Consider the following 13,918-nt stretch of genomic DNA (forward strand, 5'->3'; position numbering starts at 1 on the left):
CAAATGGACACCAACATCTCTGAAGAAATGCCATTGTCAGGAGTATGCATTAAGTGAAGCAAATCCATGGACTTTTTAGAGAAAACACGAGAGAACGAAAAGCGCTTTCCATACCAGTGGATCACTGATTATCTCCCTCCAAAAGTGGCACACCAAGCTCAGATTCCAGTAGAGGTCTTCCATGGGGAGGAAAGCAAAGATGTGCCTCAGGACCTCACTGGGCAGGCTGCAGATGTGGCTCTGGGGTTCCTGGCAGGGCGAGGTCCCAAGAAGCCCATAGTAAGAGTCAGGAACAGGATCAGGACCAATGTCCTCCACCTCCTGGCTGGATTCTCCAGGCTGCGCAGAGAACCACGACACACCGTCCTCTGCTTCCTGCCTGCCTTCCCTGGGCCATCTGCACGACAGGGACAGATGATGCCGTGGGGTCTTCCTAGAAACCCCATCCCACTGACTGGTCCCTGTGGCTTGATTCCTCTCGTCCTCGAAGGACCGAGACCGCTTCCCTGACGAGCGTGGCCGTACTGCTCCATCACCTCCCTGAGGCAGGGCGCAGTGGCCTTCTGCAGCAAAAATCATCTCGTCCTCCGAGTCCTTAGAGCTGTCCTGGCCCACAGAATTGCTTTTGGCCATGTCATTGGTGCGCCGCTGCTGGCCAGCGAGGAAGAATTCAGGGTTGTATCCCAGGCATCCTCGACCTGGAGAGAGAACCCAAACAAGGTGAACGAGAAGTGAATAATGACTGATGACCCTTTGTTGACCCAAATAAGACAAACTAATTTTCAATTATCTATTTTAATAGAGGAAAGAGACAAGGATGTATTTTATTGGTCAACTGATTATATAAATAGATTAATCCAAAAAATATTTATATCGGGCTCTATCATACAGTCAGATACACATTTGGAAAGGGACAGAGACCAGTCTTTGGATGGTGTGAGGACCACAGTACACCTTGCAATAGGCCAGGGTTAAATTCTGATGTTTTCTAATTGTGGAGTTAATTACACCAATATTTATGAAGAGCTACCACCTGCTCAGTGCTAGGACTTCACGCTGAAACACACATGCTGACAAGTCTTTATCAGTAAAGAACTCACAACACAGAGGAGAAGTTGCCTTATACACACAAAACAGACAAAATATCAAACACTATATAACCACCGAGTTTAAAACTGCCTCATACAATTGGTTACAGTGGTTCCAAAAAGTGGGAAACAGAGACTACAATCACATCACAAGAATTGAAGATGACTAGTGAGATCCGAGTTGGATTCTGAAATGAGATATATCACAGGGAAATAAGACAATCTGGATTATACAAACAGGTATTAATGAAAGTGGGAATTCACTTGGCACTAAATGGGTCATAAGGAAAACAATCTGCCAGAAGTAGAGCCTGCATGTAATAACGTCAGGGGATTGAGCCTGAGTCCCTCATAGTAACAGGGAACATACCACACTGGAGGTTCTTGAGAATGGCAGTGACGTGACAGAAAATGGTACTCAGGAACATTATTTGATATTCGAGCTGATATGGAAAAAATAAAGTCTGAAGGCAAGGAGAGGGTTATTGCAGCAGCCCAGGTACGAGGTGACTGAGCACACAATCTACCGTAAAAGCACTGAGTGAGGGGACGTTTGGGAGAAAAAGAGTGAGACAGTGGACCTAGTGATGGATTGGACAAAGAGGACTGCTGAAGAGTCAGGAAATCACGACGGTTCCAGAATGGTATCGTGGTGATGCTGGGACGTGTTCCCTACCACGTTAAAGTTAAGCCAGCTAGTGGAATTCATTCAGCCGTGCTTTTCTGGGGCTTTTACCAACCACTATGATAGGATGGAATTTTCACAGAAAACTCACAAATAGTGAAAAAGTGTCAAACTACTGCAACAGAACCACAAGATCACAGTAGCAGTATTTACAAATACCGGGAGATACTCAAAGGCCACACACACTACAGATTCTGAAACGCAAGATATTTGGGGGAAAGACATACCTCTAGTCCCTCTTTTGGTTCTGGGTCTAGGATAGAGACCGTGGTTTGGGTCTCTGTTTGTCCATCTTTGACCGAAGGGCTGGGTCACGGCCAAGTGACTGCGAGCCAGATGTTGGCAGTCGACGGCTGTAAGATGCTTCCGCTTAAACGGTCTCACTGTTTTGTATCAACAGGCAGAAGAAATGGGACACTTGTTAGTTATCACCAATTCTACAAGCTAGCAAGTTAACCTTAATTTTCAGGAATACAGTGGCTGTGGGCCACCCCAGCCAGCCCTTTCCCTCTTCCCCATATTCCCATCAACTTTCAGTCATTTTATAGTTTCTTTGCATCTCTTCCTTAGGGTTTGAGAATCCTAAAATAGCCTTCTTTTCTACCTATCACACTTTGTAGAAGCCCTGATCATGAAATGCTCATTCAAAAAGAAGTTGCCACTAATGGATAAATGGAGATCTGGCAACTTTTCCTTGACTTTAGCCAGGCCATTTATACTATCATAATAACCATAAATATTTTAAGAGTTGGCTATAGCTTTTCAAAATATACTCATGCATTGTCCCCTGTATACACCAGCTTTTCCAAGTCTGAGAAGCAGAAGGCACTAAGCGGACAGTCACAGGAGATTTCCCACCCCTGCTGTATGTCTCTCCCCATGCACCCCACCCCACCCCATGCACCCCTCTCGGCCCCGAAAGCATCTCAGCATCGGGCACTGATGTAATAGGACAGGAGCAAGGCCCCCAAGTAGAAGAGAATGGAGCCCACTTTTCAGCATCTTCAGAGGAGGAAATTTCATATTCTCCCTCAGCAAAACACTACAGCAGTGACTGTGCCTAGAATTCGGTCTCGAGAGTATTGAAATACTTTTGTTTATATTAGTCATTTTCCTGCCAGGTATTTTTTCATTCCTATTTCTGCATTTTATCGCATGTAAGATCTAACTACCTCCTTATGGCATTAAATAGAACAGTTACACTACTGTAAAACAGAATAGTTACACTTAAAAAAAAAGAGAGGACAAGAACAGATACAAGAGAATTAAAGTGACCCTTTAAGGACTTCCCTGGTGGCGCAGTGGTTAAGAATCACCTGCCAGGGCTTCCCTGGTGGCGCAGCAGTTGAGAGTCTGGCTGCTGATGCAGGGGACACGGGTTCGTGCCCCGGTCTGGGAAGATCCCACATGCCGCAGAGCGGCTGGGCCCGTGAGCCATGGCTGCTGAGCCTGCACGTCCGGAGCCTGTGCTCCACAATGGGAGAGGCCACAACAGTGAGAGGCCCGTATACCGCAAAAACAAACAAACAAAACAAAAAGGAATCACCTGCCAATGCAGGGGAGATGGTTTTGATCACTGGTCCAGGAAGATCCCACATGCCGCGGAACACCTAAGCCCACGCGCCACAACTACTGACCCTGCACTCCAGAGCCCGCGAGGCACAACTACTGAAGCCCAGTGCCTAGAGCCTGTGCTCTGCAGCAACAGAAGCCACTGAAATGAGAAGCCCGTGCACCGCAACGAAGAGTAGCCCCTGCTCGCCACAACTAGAAAAAGCCTGTGCACAGCAACAAAGACCCAATGCAGCCAAAAATAAGTAACATAAATAAAAATAAAATAAAATAAAATAAAAACGTGACCCTTTACAGGAGATGGTCAACAGAGAAATCAGTTCCTGCCAGTACCGTATTTTCAGATGCTAAAAATACTCCAGTAAACTGTAGTATCAAATGCCAGAATCTCACTCAACATTTCCTGTAAGCCTGAAAACGTCTGAAACCAAGACACCACTGAGTATATCTGATACAGTTTATAAACTTAATAACTCCCCTCAGCCCTTAGCTTCTTCAGAAATGATCCTTCCAAATTTCAGTTTATTCTTTCAAGGTTTAATGGAAGTTTAAAAAAACTTCATGGATATTTCAAGACTTTTTAAAAATTACTTCTACACACAGAAATAGTTCTACAGGCCCCTCTGAAAGGACGCTAGAGACCTTTTCACTACCTGAATTCAGAGTTAAAATGCAGTGGTATAACTCTTAAGTCATGAAGAAGTACTTAAAAATATGCTCAGCCGGGCTTCCCTCGTGGCGCAGTGGTTGAGAATCCGCCTGCCGATGCAGGGAACATGGGTTCGAGCCCTGGTCCAGGAAGATCCCACATGCCGTGAAGCAGCTAAGCCCGTGTGCCACAACTACTAAGGCTGTGCTCTAGAGCCCATGAGCCACAACTACTGAAGCCCACGCGCCCGGAGCCCATGCTCCACAACAAGAGAAGCCACCGCAATGAGAAGCCCGCGCACCGCAACAAAGAGTGGCCCCCCGCTCGCCGCAACTAAAAGCCGACAAGCAGCAACGAAGACCCAACGCAGCCAAAAATAAATAAATAAATTTATTTAAAAAAATGCTCAGCCGGATAAAAGCAGTGTCACATAGTGAGGGGACAGTGGACTTAAAAGGAAAAAAACTGGGTGTGAGCCCTAAGTTGGCCACATAGTGGCCGGAGGACCCCTGGTCACTTAGCTTCTCTAAGACTCAGGGGCGTTACAATGATTAAATGAGAAAACACACTCCAAAAGACTTGTTAAACTATAAAACCCTACACAAATATACACATCTGCTTATTGTGTCAAACAAAGCTTAGATGTGACTGATTTGCATAAAACATTGAAATAACTTTCAAATTATAAAGACGTCACCTAATGGCAAGACATGAAGTATATCAGCAGTCCAATTACAGCCTACTCTGTATTACTGAAAATACCTTTTAAAAAGCCAAGGGACTTCCCTGGTGGCGCAGTGGTTGGGAGTCCGCCTGCCGGTGCGGGGGACACGGGTTCGAACCCTGGTCCGGGAAGATCCCACATGCCACGAAGCAACTAAGCCCGTGCGCCACAACTACTGAGCCCACGCACCTCCGCAGCGGGAGAGGCCACCGCAATGAGAAGCCTGTGCAATGCAACGAAGAGTAGCCCCCGCTCGCCGCAACTAGGGAAAGCCGGCGCGCAGCGGCAAAGACCCAATGCAGCAAAAAATAAATTAATTAATTAAAAAAAAAAGCCAAGTCATATATCTTAATTACTTATTATGAACAAAAAAGTTCCCTCCACTATAATGGTTTTATAATTATTTTGTTGTTGAACATATTCCTCATACTTACAGAGGCAGAAAAAATGAATGTGCAGTTTTTCTATGTTAAAACAATAAATTTGAAAATTTTCCACATAAAAAAAGCTTGAAATCTGATTATTCTTTTTAAAAATAAGACACGAAAGTTTACCTCTTCTGCTCAAAATTCTTCATCTTACAAAGCCAACAACCTAATTGCTATTTTGTCTGAATGGGGACCTCTGGGCTGACTGGCAGAAGACATAAGGAAGCTACAATGGGCCTTGCAGAACAGAGTTGGCCCTTGGGATCCGTGAGTTCCGCACCTGCGAGTTCCACCAACCGCAGATGAAAAACACCAACACCTGTGGTTGGCTGAATCCGCGGATGTGGGATCCACAGGTCCCTGTCCACAGGGTGGACTCTGAGGGGCCTGAGCCCTCTCAGATTTTGGTGCCATAGGGAGTCCTGGAACGAATTCCCTGCAGAAACCCTGGAATGACTATACTGACGAATACTGGCCCCTAATTCAGGTGCTCCAAACACACTTGGGTCAACTACAGAAGCAGTTGAAGAATTCCAGCCAATAAACCCACTAACCCTGTAGATTCCAGATATGAGACTGATCTCTGCTTTCTCTTCAAACATTCCCAACTGTTTCAAAGCTGGCAAATACAGTGTCCAGAATTAAAACTGGAAACAGTCTAGAAAAATTATCAACAGACAGTATCTTATTTAAAGAAGGTTCCATAGATAAAATCACAAACGAATAAGATTAACAATATCAAACCCTCAAATTCATATGACCCAGGACCTTGGCGCTGGTACAGACCTGCAGGAAGAGTTCTGCTTCCAGAGTCCTGGTACAGCCCAGAGTGGTCCTGCATGAAGCCATCACAGAGCAAAGGCTAGCAGCTGGGGACACAGGTGCCCACACTGGGCCATCTGGCCTCTGGGTACCAGCACAGCCACCTACACTGTCCATCTGGAATGGTCCTCACAGCCCTGACTGCTCATCTGGGAGGCAGAGCTAGCTAGCACTTTTACGTTCTTACTTTTCTGACTTCAGTGAGAGGTCAGAAACTATTCTTTCTGCCTCTCAGGTCTCTGCGAGATGAAGCGCTGTGACTCACTGCACGGGGAGCTGGGGCCCCCGCACCTGTCTCCGGAGTTAACAAGGCACTTAAGTCAAAGGCCGTGTGATGCACTCGGATCCGGAGCCGGGAGACCTCCTCCCTAACAGCCTTGGTCCCCTTCTCATCACAACGAGGACCCTGACAAGCTAACATGCAGAGTTAACACCACAGTCATGTGGTTTGAACCAGACAAGACAGATGAAAGTACCTAGCGACACCCATGCAGAGGCTCACAAAGCCCAGCAGCTCAGAATTACACGTGGACCACACTGTGCTGAGTCTCCTAAAAGATGCCTACATTTTAACAGCACCAATGTTCTTGTGAAGTTATTTAAAATTACTACAGTAAAATTCTAACCACCTTCTGTTCTTGTTAATATACTTCTAAACCAGCAGCTCAAATATAACTTTATCAAAATAAAGATGCTCAAATGCTACTTCTTGCTTCCCTGAGTCCCCAAACCTCGTGTTGCTCCTCCGTCCTCTGAGCAGTAGGTGCCCTTTGCATCGCTCTCCAAGGGCACTATTAGAAGCTGCTCGCGTTTCTTCAAGAAGCAAACTTAAAGTGGTCGGTGAGGAACGTGCACCGTTAAAGGGATGGAGGGAGATGACAACCAAACTACGTGAGGCCCCAGATGTCCAGCGGAATCATCTCCAGGCCACAGTGGGTATCTGTACCCTTGGAGACTCTACCACAGTAACTAACAGAAATGTGTCACATCCCTCAGATGTGATGAAAGAAAAACACTGGGAAAGTATGAAAACCATTTGTCAAACAGAATTTTGCTCATTCCCACGCTGCTTTTTCTGTGATGGTCCTCTCACAGAGAGACGCCTCACCGGACCGCAGGTGCAGGTCCCGGCCTTGCATCTCACTCTGAAGTGGCGATCACCTGGAGTGCGGCCCTCTGCCAATCACCGATCTCTTCACCTTGATGATGACCTGTCCCACCCACCCCCACCCCCAGTCAGGCACACTGCTGGAGATTAGACTCTCCTCAGCCCCCCCTGGAACGATCATCACTAAACCTGTATGAGACCACCAGCCCTGAAAAGGCAGGGAACATGTCTCATCAGCTTCTTCCTCAAAGCACTTAGCACGACATTGTGCAAGTAACAGTTATTTCCTCCAACGCTTATTGAATGAGAAGTACGTGCTATGACTCAATTCTGTTGTAATCCGCCTAGCTTCATTTTGTCATCTTCTTGATTGCAAGACAATTTAAAAAACAAGTCACACAAAGCAGAATGGACTGCTCCTGGTTTCGTGGTGAAGACTGTCAGTCCCCTTCCTCCTTGGCACATGGCTGGTCCACGCTTCCCCATCGTGCTGGTAGCTGGAGGCCCCACAGAATGTGCGTAGAAGGATGTGCGCCTCTTCCAGGCCTGGCCCATAAAAGCCTCTCCTGCTCCTTCCTCCGTCCGCTGCTCCCATCCAGAGAAGGGAAGGGTGACCCCAGAGAATCTTAGAGGCCAAACATTCGAAAAGGAAGACCCTCCAGCAGGCTGGGTCCTCGGATAACTGCTTTAAAGAGCACCACTCCTCCCGCACAATGCTCACACGCTCACGCTCACACTCACACACACACACACACACAAAACTGCAACCACCTGAGGCTGTTATGGGATTGAGAAATGAGCTTGGATTGTGAGGTCATTACACGTTTGGATCTGTTTGTTACTGCAGTCACACCTACCCTAACCATTCTAGGATCATTTGAAATTGACACAAGTCACTTCCCTTATTCCCCTACATTTGTTAATCATAATTTATACCAAAAGGCTTGCAGGACTTCCCTGGTGGTACAGTGGTTAAGAATCTGCCTGCCAGTGCAGGGGACACGGGTTTGGTCCCTGGTCCAGGAAGATCCCAAATGCCACAGAGCAACTAAGTCTGTATGCCACAACTACTGAGCCTGCGCTCTAGGGCCCGCAAGCCACAACTACTGAGCCCACGTGCCACAGCTACTGAAGCCTGCGCGCCTAGAGCCTGTGCTCCGCAATGAAAAGAAGCCACCGCAAAGAGAAGCCCACACACCACAAAGAGTAGTCTCCGCTCGCCACAACTAGAGAAAAGCCTGTGCGCAGCAACGAAGACCCAACACAGCCAAAAATAAATTTAATTAATTAATTAAAACAAACAAACAGGGCTTCCCTGGTGGCGCAGTGGTTGGGGGTCCGCCTGCCGATGCAGGGGACGCAGGTTCGTGCCCCGGTCCGGGAGGATCCCACGTGCTGTGGAGTGGCTGGGCCCATGGGCCACGGCCGCTGAGCCTGTGCGTCCGGAGCCTGTGCTCCGCAATGGCGTAGGCCACAGTGGTGAGAGGCCCGCATACCGCAAAAAAACAAAAAAACTAAAACAAAAGAAAAAACAAAAGGCCTCCAAAATGTACAGGTTACAGACCTAAATGGACAAGCTGAAAATAATAAGTGCCTACAATTCCTGGAAGGAAAGATTATTAAAAAACCATTTAAAAAAAAAATTAAGATAACTCACCAGCACAGGTGCTTGACTGGAGAAACAGCTCATAACAAGAACCCAGCTGGGTGGTTTTGCTAATCTAGAGAGACCCAACCTCGTCCTGTTAGCTCCCCACAAGCCTCCTGCCCTTCTCCGAGGGACTCCGTGCAGATCAAGCGGACACCCTCTTGTTTCTGGTGAGACAGCAAAGATGCCCACTGCTGGCCCATCGTCACCAGGAGCAGGTACTTCACAGGCCAAACTGCGCCCTGAGAGAACTAAGAGCCCAATCTGAGCAACATGAACGGTGTTGGTCCCCAATTCCAGTGCAACAGAAAGTATTCATTCAACCCAGGCAGCACTCTGTAGTAATAAAACCACCCTGTATGTCTCTGAGAGACCTGCAACAATTATCTGTACAACTATATTTAATATAAGTCATTTATATACAAATTATTACTATTACTATAGTATGGTTTTTTAAATTTATTTATTTAATTAATTAATTTATTTGGCTGCGTTGGGTCTTCGTTGCTGCTCGCGGGCTTTCTCTAGTTGCGGCGAGCGGGGTCTACTCTTTGTTGCGGTGCGCGGGCTTCTCATCGCGGTGGTTTCTCTTGTTGTGGATCATGAGTTCTAGGCCTGCGGGCTTCAGCAGTTGTGGCTCGTGGGCTCTAGAGCACAAGCTCAGTAGCTGTGGCGCACAGGCTTAGCTGCTCTGCGGCATATGGGATTTTCCCAGAGCAGGGCTCAAACCTGTGTCCCCTGAATTGGGAGGCGAATCCTTAACCACTGCACCACCAGGAAAGTCCCTATAGTATGTTTTATTAACGTCTTCTTAATCATTGTTTAAGCGTGTATTAACATGTCTTCTGCCCCTAGGCTGAAAGCTTTATAGTCTGGTGGGAGGAGCAAGGCACTCGGCCCCAGCACCCAACACTCACTGCTCCATAAATATTAATGAAATGAATGCATTAAAAGAACAAATGCACAACTACGGCACTTCCCTCTGAAGAAGATGAGGTTGAGGTTGTCTTCTTTGGCTTTGAAATCCTACACTATGTTATAGGTCCAACGTGCTTCACAGTTTTTGGAAGTTCTTTCACGTACTCTCATCTGATCCTTGCACAATCCTGCAATTGTGCCAGGATGACACTGGGGCTCAGGTGATGGAACTTAGGTCTTCTGACTCCTCAAGCCAGAGTTCTTTCTACGGAAGGTAATATTCTCTCTTCCACATCCAGAAATATTCAAAGCAGCGTCTAAAAACCTCAGCTTTAATTTCTCTGTCCCTTTTTAGAAATCACTGTGGAACACCATAACCAAAGATAGCAAGTATTTAGAAAATAGCAAGCATAAGGAAAATATCACAAAATACTGTACACTCAAAATGAAAAAACTTCCAAATATTTTGTCCCCATTAGCTCTACAAGAAGCAAAGGCAGAAAGGAAACACAACATCCAAGTCCTCACTCTCAGCGCAGAGCTGGGTCCCTGCCAGCACTACATCCCGCTTCCCTACAAACCCAAAGGTCCAGGCCCGCAGGCCCAACCTCACTTAGGTCCCCTCACACCCACAAACACCTGCTCCTCCCCTGGAAGAGCACTCACTTATTACAGCAAACAAGGATGGCAAGAGCTTTTCTACGTGTTTCTCGCAAGGAAAAGAAAGAACAGGGGAAGAACAGAAATACAAGAAAATAACCATTACTTACAGACTAGAATTTATAGATTTGAAAGGCTTTTTTCTACTGTCAATTCAACCCACAACCACTTTTAAGTATCTATGATTTCCCAGATTCATTATAAACACCATGAGGGCTTCCTCTCTTGGCATCTCTGGGGTCAAATGCTATTTGAGACACTGAGGATTCAAAAACAAATGATGTCACTTGTCCATAAGGCAGCTCTCAAAACACACACAAATTACTATACATAAGGCACTATAAGTGCTACACAAATGCACTTATGAAATGAAGAAAAGTGACCAGTTAGGAAGGATGAAAAAGGCTTTATGAAGAGTTCAGTCTTGCAAGATGAGTAGGATCGGGGAAGGCAAAAGAAACAGTGTGTGCAGAAACACAGAGAAATAGCACACCAGTGGTGTGCCGGTAAGCCGGGTTTCATTAGAACAAGAGGCTCATGGATTGTGGAAAAGGATGGAAAAGAATTTGGAAACACAGAGGATAAATGTCCTTAAATATAATGCCAAGGAATTTGGACTTTATCATGTAGGCAACTCGGCGAATCATCTCGCTTTTCTAAGCAGGGTCAATGACCAACCAAATCTACACATTAGAATGGTAACTCTGGAGGCAGGCAGAGGATGAGTAAACATGCAGACTGTCAAGAAAACAAGGCAGAAAGTCACTTTACCAACCAAGGCAAGAGGTGGTCAAGGCCTAAGGGCAACAGCAGCAAAAATAGGGAGAAGGGGAAAGTGAAGCCTAACAAGTTTTTTTGGACTGGTGAGACTGGAAGAGAAAAAACAAAACAGGTAACTGACGTTTCTAGCCAGAGCTCAATGATCACATCATTAACCACGTTAAAGAGTAAAGGAGAAATCGTGTTTTCGTTTTAATCACTTCTTCCGGGAATGAACGGAAAATGAAAGCTTTCAGTTTTGAAAATGGCAGTTTGTTCTGTTTTAAAATTATCTGTAGCATGCCAGGTTAAGCTCCGAGAGGTACTCTGAGATATGAGACTTGTCCTCAAACGTCTGTGAGTGACAACTGGAGACATAAGATTCAAGACGCTTTGGTGAGATGCTCTAAGAGCAGATGATTCCACTGACAGATGGGCAAAGACAGAATTCACATTCAATCTTCGAAGAAAATCAGCCTAGGAAGGATAGAGGGGAATGACAAGCAGAGAAAGATGATGACAACAAATCTGAAATGAGAGTTCTAAGTCCAATACCAAGTTTGGTGTTCACACACTCACAGGTCACAAAACATGTCAAATGATCATGACACTGGAACCACGAAACACAACAAAAGATAAAGGAAAGAGGACAGCCAAGCAGCAAATCACAATGCCAATGAAAGCCACATGCGAAATGAGTCACCACAGGGCACACCACAAATTCCAAACACCTGCACAAAAAGGAATGAGCAGACCAACTGGGAAACCTTAAGACCCCAGTATAGCTCCATCCATTAGCTTACTGTCAAGATCTGTCCCCTCTACACCAAACTTTTACTCCAGAGAACCACAGGGGCTGTGGACAGGTTAACATACATTGTCATCTAGTTATCTCAAGGGGGACGCAGACCAAAATAAGCTCCTAAAGAAGGCAGGAGGTGCAGAACTGCATGTGGGATACCAGTTAAATAACCAATCATCTGCATTTAAAATACTGTCCTATACTGCAAACGTTTTGTTTTTAAAAGCAAGGAAGCTGGAGGCATAAGGCAAGAGAAGGTGGAGTCACTGGCAATGAGGATGTGGAGGGGGATTAACAACAAGTGTGAAACTACCAGATACCTCAACTTCCATTTGCACCAACACCAACAGCTGCGCTAAGACCAATGCTTGGCATGTCCTAAGACTTGATGCACTTCAAAGCACTTTTACACCTTCCTTTCTTTTGGAAGTGGCAAAATACAAGGGGACAATAACTTTGGCAAAGCTGATACTGGACTTGGTTCTATCTCTGATGATTATCCATATTACACTCAGTTAACCAAATTCAATCCGCTCACAAGTAAAATGAGCTTGTTTTGAGGTCTTTTTTCATTTTATCTCCCTTAATTTATTTGAGCAGAGTGCCAAGCACTAGCAGACCCTCACCAGGGGCTACCACCCTTCCTTCCAGAGGTCTTTATTAGCTGTACTCCCGTGGGAAAATCGCTAACTTCTTTAGGTCTCAATTTCCCCACCTGTCATGATGCCTTCCTTACAGGGTTGTTTGCGGATGAGATAATTAATGTAAAGTGGTTTGTAAACCAGAGTACAATACAAGATGTAAAGCAGAATTGTCTCCAGGCCTGGCAAATAGCAGCTGCTCCCATTTTATCTCTAAAGGAACCGAAAACACCAGGAAGGTTAAATGACGAGCATCCAGGAAGATCGGGTAAAGAACTCAACACCTACCCTCACGTCTCCCGTCACCCCACACAGCTTGCTCAGACCTCAAGTACCCTCCACCCGCTCAAGGCCCTCCCACATCACCTTAATTTTCTTAATACTCAGGTTAGGGGGAGGGCGACTGCAAACGAAAGAGGCAAAAGGATACCACAAAATGACTCGCCCAAGGTCAAAACAGCAGAGCAGAAGGAAAGGAAACGCTGGCTGCCCCCAGCGGAGGCCACGTCTCCGCGACTCCCACACCGCCGAGCAGCGCCGCGCCCCCGCGTCCCAGGGCGCCTCGGCCTCCAGCGCGCGCGCCCCGCCGCGCCCCTCACCGCCGGCCCGCGCCCCTCTGCGTCCGCGCCCGGCCCCCAGTCCCCCGCGGACCCCCTGAGGCGGGACCCGCTGAGGAACCCAAAGGTTCAGCGTCCACACGACTGGGCCCACCCGCGTCCCCTTCCACGCCGTCGGCCTCACGCACTATGGCGCTCCACACCGGGGGTCCCGCCGCCGCCGCCACCGCCGCCGCCGCCGCCTCCGGGCCAGAGCCGCCCGGACACCCAGTCCCAGCATCCCCCGGGCAGCGCGAGCCCGAGAAGGCCGCGGACTTCCTCCACCAGCTCCGCCCCCGCCGCAGCCCAGGGAAGAGCCCGCCGCCGGCGCTGACGGAATGCGCCCCTGGCCAATTGAAACGCGCGTGCGGAGGGGGCGTGCTTACGGACTTCTCTGGCGGCCAATCGAAACGCGCACCCGGAGAAGGGGTGGCTACCGCTAGCGGGCCCCGCCCCGTCCGTGCTTCCGCTAGGGCGGAAGAGGCGAACAGAAACTTTCCCAGAGTTCCTCCGAGCTCGGGGACCCACTGAGGGGCTGCGGCAGTCGGGGTGGGGCGGGGCCGATGCTGTGGGCGGGGCAGGCTGCGGTGGGCGGGGCTGTGGGCGGGGACGCGCGGGCCCCACCCCGTCCCCGCGGGTCCGCTCTGCTTGTTACCGGGAACGGCAGCGGCGGTCCTGCGGTTCACCTAATGTTTCGCCGGAAAGTGAAACCAGCGCGGGCTGCAGCCTCCGAGCGTGCGTTCGCGGCGGCCAGCGGGGCGCGTGGTCAGCCGGAGACCTGAGCGCCCGCCCGGGGCCGAGCCGGCAGGGCGAGGCCG

General features: G+C 48.0%; 1 protein-coding gene across 1 annotated transcript in view; it reads right to left on the bottom strand.

The window, feature by feature from the left end:
- Positions 1-13,386, bottom strand: part of FBH1 (F-box DNA helicase 1) — a 47,523-nt gene extending 34,137 nt beyond the window's left edge. The window contains exons 1-3 of the mRNA XM_030836890.3: positions 13,250-13,386; positions 2,001-2,156; positions 115-698 (exon numbers count right to left, since the gene is read on the bottom strand). Of these exons, the coding sequence (XP_030692750.2) occupies positions 115-698; positions 2,001-2,156; position 13,250 (741 nt within the window). The 5' untranslated portion in view covers positions 13,251-13,386. The remainder of the gene's footprint in view (positions 1-114; positions 699-2,000; positions 2,157-13,249) is intronic.
- Positions 13,387-13,918: the final 532 nt, after the last annotated feature.

Source organism: Globicephala melas, chromosome 2 (assembly GCF_963455315.2).
Source record: "Globicephala melas chromosome 2, mGloMel1.2, whole genome shotgun sequence".
Classification (NCBI taxonomy): domain Eukaryota; kingdom Metazoa; phylum Chordata; class Mammalia; order Artiodactyla; family Delphinidae; genus Globicephala; species Globicephala melas.